General features: G+C 37.9%; 1 protein-coding gene across 1 annotated transcript; it reads right to left on the bottom strand.

Moving 5' to 3' along the window:
• Positions 1 to 967: 967 nt before the first annotated feature.
• LOC101307235 (RING-H2 finger protein ATL2-like) lies at positions 968 to 1,483 on the bottom strand. Its single transcript, XM_004305693.1, has one exon. It carries the CDS (start codon positions 1,481 to 1,483, stop codon positions 968 to 970), a length of 516 nt encoding a protein of 171 aa, XP_004305741.1.
• Between the last annotated feature and the right edge of the window lie 4,990 nt (positions 1,484 to 6,473).

Raw genomic sequence — 6,473 nt, forward strand, 5'->3', positions numbered from 1 at the left:
TTGAATAAGCTGGCCAACACATAAACAAGGTAGCTAAGATTTGCCATTTGCATCAAGCACAGTTTCATTTCCGAACATATCACGTCTATATAATGTACCTGTGTATATAAGTTTCTGAATTTCAATTAACGGCACTTAATTTCTCTATATGCTTCATATACTAGATCGATGAAGTTGAAAGTTAGTTACTATACATTTTTCTCCAAATTATTATTGTAGGTTCGGACTATCAATTATTGTTGGTTGGTAGTTTAAGTTTGTGGTTCTCCTCTTGACATGGCCGGAGACATGATCAACTCGCATAACATGCATATGCTCGAGAATATGAGGACTATTTGAGGACCTGGAAATTAATGGCTGGTAGACGGGGTGACTCGGGGATTAAAAGACCATATCGTTCTCGTTTTTGAATTGATTCTCCATCCTCATTTTCGACCATATCCCGGTTTCTATATGATAAAAACTTCAAGTGGTTGCATCCTCCTGGTTAGCACGGAATGATAGCAGCGTCAACGCTACTAAAGGCGAAGGTGAATTGAGGTCGCAACTCCAAAACCGATTTCGGGATTTTGACAGTTTTGGAGCTGCGACCTAGCTAGTGTCTTGGCTCGATTGGGTATTTCCTTGTTGCTAGGTTTTTGCATTGGTTACTACCATTTGGCTTTTTGGTTACATAGGTGAAAGATTACCCTAAATTCTACGTATGACTTACTGATTTAGGTGGGATATGTTTGGTCCGTCATATCACCTGTTATTTGACGAAAAGTTGCCCTATTATTATGATGATCAATTATTGGTGCTATATATGTATTCGGCATACGTGAAAAATGCATGCCTGGCTGGCCAGTTACATTATTGATGTTTCCCTTGAATATCATCGACTATTGATGATGTCTAAAGCTTTAGCAGTTTGATGAAGCAAAAGAGGAAACAAACAAAGAAAAGAAAACAGGATTTTTTTTACCACCTAGCAGATTATTGAGATAGTTGTTAAGGTTAATGATGGGCTGATATCTACTGAGACCTCCTGCGACTTCCGGCCTGGTGTAAATGCACCTTCCTCCGGCAACCGATCAATCGCCTTCCGGCAAATGGGGCATTCCGAATGAGAGTAGAGCCACATGTCTATACAAGGCGCATGGAATGTGTGCTTGCATTTTGGAAGCTGCCTCACAAATTCCTCATTCTGTAAACCTCTCAAGCACACCACGCATTCATTTTGATCACAACTTTCCTCTTCCTGATTTAGATCATCACTCAATTCTTTCTTGTAGCTGAACGTGATCACATCCGGCTTCAGTTTCCGGTAAATAAAGCATTTCTCCTTGGCTGCTGGGTGATCATTTGGGTCCTCCTGGCTTAATGTTGGAGCAGACAGTATTTGTCTACCATATAAATACCATGCTACAGTAAATACAATGTAAATTACAAAGCAAATGAGTATCACCCCTAAGATCAAAATGCCAGAAAAAAGCAATGACATTTTGACATAGGTACGGTTTAAATCTCTTGCTGATAATCCTGATGAATGGTCGATATTGTTTGATCGATCTTTTAGGCTTCAAACAGGAGTTATATATATAAAGAGTAGTCGACTAGTCGAGGTTTCGGATAATTGATCCAATTAGCATAATAACGACGTAGAAGTTGGGCTTCTTTTGTTAATTAAATATCAAGGTATCAGCCTCTCCGAGATTCTTTATCCTTGAGATTCACTATGATCGATACTTATTTTGTGGGTTGTTTAGAGAGATTCAGTTAGAAAAGCATCTCCAGACTGCATGGAAATTGTAATGACCCTTTAATTTGGTGCTTAATTACCAATGTCAAATACATCTCTGCATAATTGCATATATAAGGTTAGATAATTGATCTATGCATTTTTCTTTCCATGATAGTTAATTTAATCGGATGGTGCAACCATAGTGCAAAGTAATTGCTTCTAAGTAATCCATGACAACAGCTAAGCTGTCACGGGCTTATCTTTTCCTTAAAGCTCTCGTGCGGCCTTAGCTTCTCCTTGCGCTAAGTCAGCCTAACTAGCACACAACACTTGGCTAGAACTCGAAAGAGTTTAAGAAGGGAAACTTGTATTGATTGTATGGAAGCTTTACAATGCTTGAATGCTTGCTTGCTTGATTCCCCAAATGAGGGGTGGTGCCTCCTATTTATAGGCAACCATGCCCCTTGGGAAAATTCTAGAGAACTCTACATATTTACAAGCCTAGATGGTTCTAGATACAACTTGGATACACTTGGATATACCTAGAGACTTCTAGATACGTCTTGATACTCCGATACTCCGTATCCTTCTAGAGCCTTCCGTATCCTTCCTTGATACTTGTAGAGTATCCTAGAACATTCTGGATACGCCTACAATGCTCCCTTCCAAGAAGTATCCAATGAGGCTCCGGACCCTTCTAGACCAAGGCCAAAACTTGCAGGGTGTGACATAAGCCTTGCCTAAACACATGTTGGAACCCATTGAGCAAACTAACTAGAAAGTATAAACAACGAGCTTTGGCCTTTTTCTTGATTTTGATTGATAGTACGTGGTGGTAAAGTTCAGAAGAAGACTAAGTAACATGTTATTGAGACAGAAAATATATTTTCTTAAGTGCCATTACCAAGCCATTGTCGCATATAAGCATCAGGAGTAGCGCTTTAGAACTAACTGATTAATTTCATCAAAACTAACCAAATAGTTAATACCAAAACATCAACGATCGATTAACCAGTTAGCTCATGATAACTAATCCAAATTAATTTGATATTGTTCGATACAAAAGATCTTGCTACAATTAAGTGTGATTCATCCACTTATAAGTTGTATTTTATTTATTTATTTTTTGATGTGGGATTTTTCCTCTCTAACATAAATTACTTCCATTTTTGGTCGAAAACATCGGTTTCATTTATTACATTGATCAGGGACGGATCTTCCTTATGAGCTATCTGGGCTGTAGCCCAGAGAACAATTTTCACCCAATCAACCTTTTACATGTGTAAACAATATTTTATAATAATTTTCAGTAATTTGCCCAGCCAATCTCTCTCTCTCGTTTTTAATCACGTGTTTTGCTTGTTTTTTTTTTAATTGAACTTGGTAATAACCCACATTGTGCTTTACTTTGACGTTTTATTTTATAATCTTTACTATCCAGTAATAGACTTGAATGAAACAGATGACAAAGTTTTTCTTTTTTAATTGAAAAGTCATATAGATACTAAATTATTTATAATTATCCACCAACCGATGAGAGATTATGGTAAAAAAAAAGAAAAAAAAATTATATGGTAAACTTAGCCCAGGGTATTTCGAATTCCTGGCTCCATCCCTGACATTGATAATCATATATGAAACTAGCTAGTTTTCATACTAGGCTTGGAGGGAAAATTAATCAGCTGAAACATGTTGAAATAGTTGTTTGACATTGTAAGGTCCTGTGACATCGGGTGTTCCACTCCATAGCAGCTCTGCTATTGGCATGTTTGCAACCTCAGTCGTATGGCTACCATCAAACCACAGATAATCTCCAACGTCATTGAATAGTTCAAATGGTTTTGTTCCATTGTATCCACCACAATAAGCTGCTCTGTACAGCCTTGTACCACAGCCAGGCCCGGATTTGAATAGAGGCACAAGAGGCTTGGGACTCATGGCTCAAAAATTTAAGGGGCCTAAATTTTTTTTTTTTATAGTTGTCCAAATTTTATTTAATAGTTTTTTGGCTATGCAATCTGACATGAATTAAAGACAACTATCCTAAAACAAAGACAATTACACGTGATGAGGGGCCAAACCATCAATTACTACTTTAAATTTGTACCCACAAAAAAGTTAAAATATTAAATAGAAGCAGCCAAACATGTAAGATATTTGTTGTATAGATATAATTTATAATACAATTAAGGTTACTAAACCATCAAGGTTTTGGAATCCTATTTGCATAATAAGTATTTTGCATAAAAATTCTATATATTTTTGGATGTTATATGTTATTTTATATATATAAAAAAAAATTAGGGACTCAACTTTGAGAGTTCGACTCAGGCCTCAAAATCTCAGGTCCGGGCCTGACCACAACATGCATCTGTGGCATTTCTGAACCCTGATCATAGTTATAACCCAAACCAATTAGCAAGTGTCGAATTCATCAGGAGCTAGTGAAATTAAATTATAGAGAATCGATCGATGATAATGTACCATATTTGGCAGGGTCGTTGATTCGATCATAAAGAGAATTATAGTAGTCAAATACTGAATATTTGAATCCTGGTAGTTGGCTCTCGAACTCTTGCAAGACAGAAACTAGAGCTGCGTTGTGTAGATTAGCGAGACTGTTGAGTCCTTCAACGCATCCATCTTTTGCTATTGTATTCTTGTCTCCTATACGGTATGCATCCAAGCGGTCCAGTATTTTGAAATGCAAACTTCCTTCCACCTAAATCATACATTTCCTACAAAAAAGAAAAGGGAGACAAGAAGAAGAAGTGCAATGTATGAAAGTTAATTACAAGGAAACAATATTCCAACGAGAAAAATTAAGAAATTTTGCATGCGTGGGGAGTGTAGAAGTATTTTTCTTAGAAGTAAATATAAGCATTTTGCATATTTTAAGTTTACCTCTAATATTACTAGTTTCGGCGTGACACCCTATAACTTGGGCAGGATTTGATAAATCCAACTAAACTGAATCGTGGATATCAATTTTGAAGGCTTGAAAATCGATTAAAACTTAAGCAATCCAATATACTATCTAGTACCGACGTCACACAGGAGGATGATAAGTTCAGTAATAACATCCTAATTAAGAACCAAGTTCGACGACACATCCAGGCAGAAGCTCCTGCATGCGTTGGTAAATTATCTTTCAATCTAAGTTGAGGTTTTATATTAGTTCACTAACTTCACTTTAGAACTCAAAGCGCGCGCTTTTGTTTTTGCTTCTCTATAATTAACTCTTGATTTCAAACAAAGATGATTATTAGTCATTGGTTTAGTTAGTTGTAAAATTCGTGAATGGTATACATCAAGGTACCGTAGACAATGCTTTAAAATAGTGCATCTACGTACTCGGAATGATGCTCAAGTTGCCAACCACAAGTGCTACTGATTCGAGTTGAGCGGACTTGGTGGCATTTGGGGAGTTGTTGTAGAAGGAAAAATAATCATCCCCTCCGATGCCCATCAAGTAAACAGCATCCTTGAGAAGGCGGCTTTAAAATCACCCAATTCCTGTTGCAGCGATTTTTTGACGTCTTTCAAGTAGGCGATTTTTTGACGTCTTTCAAGTAGGCCAACTGTTCTGGAAGACTTATCTGAGTGATCGAACCAAAAGAACAGATAACTCACATCAATTAACAAGTAAAACAGAAAAGGAAAATAAAATAGTAGCATTGGATGTTCATGTTTATTCTAGAGAGATATATATATAACTCAGAACGTACTCACCTTGTCTGGACTAGTCTCAACTCTCAACAAGAACCCCGGCTCCAGCCGAAGCAAAGTTGCATCCGACGGTATAATCATGTGGACCGGGTTGCAGGTATGGTGGAATCATCGGCAGCTTGGCGTACTTTGCTGCAGAAATTGAAACGATTCACCCATTGTTTTGATTGTAGCTCCCATATGGAAAATTAAGAAATCAATCGCACATCAATAAACATCGCTACCTCCGTTCATCGAAAATTATAGAGAGCACCCGGGTGCGCGGCGCACCCGACATCTCCACCGTCCGTTTGAGCACGTGGACTTCGGCCGTTAGTTGGGCGTTTGCGGTCTGTTGGGTAGGCGAGTGATGGGGCTAGGGTAAGTGGATGTGATCGCTCCTCAGAAACTCAACTTTATGGTTTCGCCCATCATCGACGACGGAAGCGATCGTCTTCTTCTATGGAAGAGAGCCACATCGCAACCTCTTATTTCGTCTTGCTTAGATTGCAGAAGACGGCTCGTTGTATTCCAATTCCGGAAGACAAAGATATGACTCTGTAGCCTTCGACTGGAATCTCAAGGACCGAATCCTGAACGTGAGGAGATCGGCATCTGAAAGGGTTAGGATCAGGCTTTGATGAAATTAAGGGTCAGCATACTTTCTTCAATGTGTAGTTGTGCGCTACTTATTAACTTCTCATTCGTTTGATTTGCTTTAAGATTATTTTTACTGGTCTTTAAATCTAGGGATGCTATTTCATGTACAGTTCATTTCTCTGCATTTGGAGTTTGCTTTGAATATTGAGTGGTAACTGATGATGGATCCTGGTTCAAATTTTATCATTTCATCCATTAAAGCTGACGCTAAAGTTTCCATAAGGGTCCAGTTATTTGCAAAGAAATGTTGTTCGATTAAATTGGAAGGAGCCCAGAAATCAAGAATAAAATTTAGCAGAGCTTTTGCTTCATTTTGTTTTGCAAGTATTCATTGTCCAATATTATCTACTTTTAGTTGTGTTCTTTCTTTTAGGTGTTGGTG

This window comes from Fragaria vesca, linkage group LG6 (assembly GCF_000184155.1).
Source record: "Fragaria vesca subsp. vesca linkage group LG6, FraVesHawaii_1.0, whole genome shotgun sequence".
In the NCBI taxonomy this organism is placed as follows: Eukaryota; Viridiplantae; Streptophyta; class Magnoliopsida; order Rosales; family Rosaceae; genus Fragaria; species Fragaria vesca.

Coding starts and splice junctions, on each gene's coding strand:
- LOC101307235 (XM_004305693.1), bottom strand. CDS start 1,483: ATGTCATTGCTTTTTTCTGGCATTTTGATCTTAGGGGTGATACTCATT.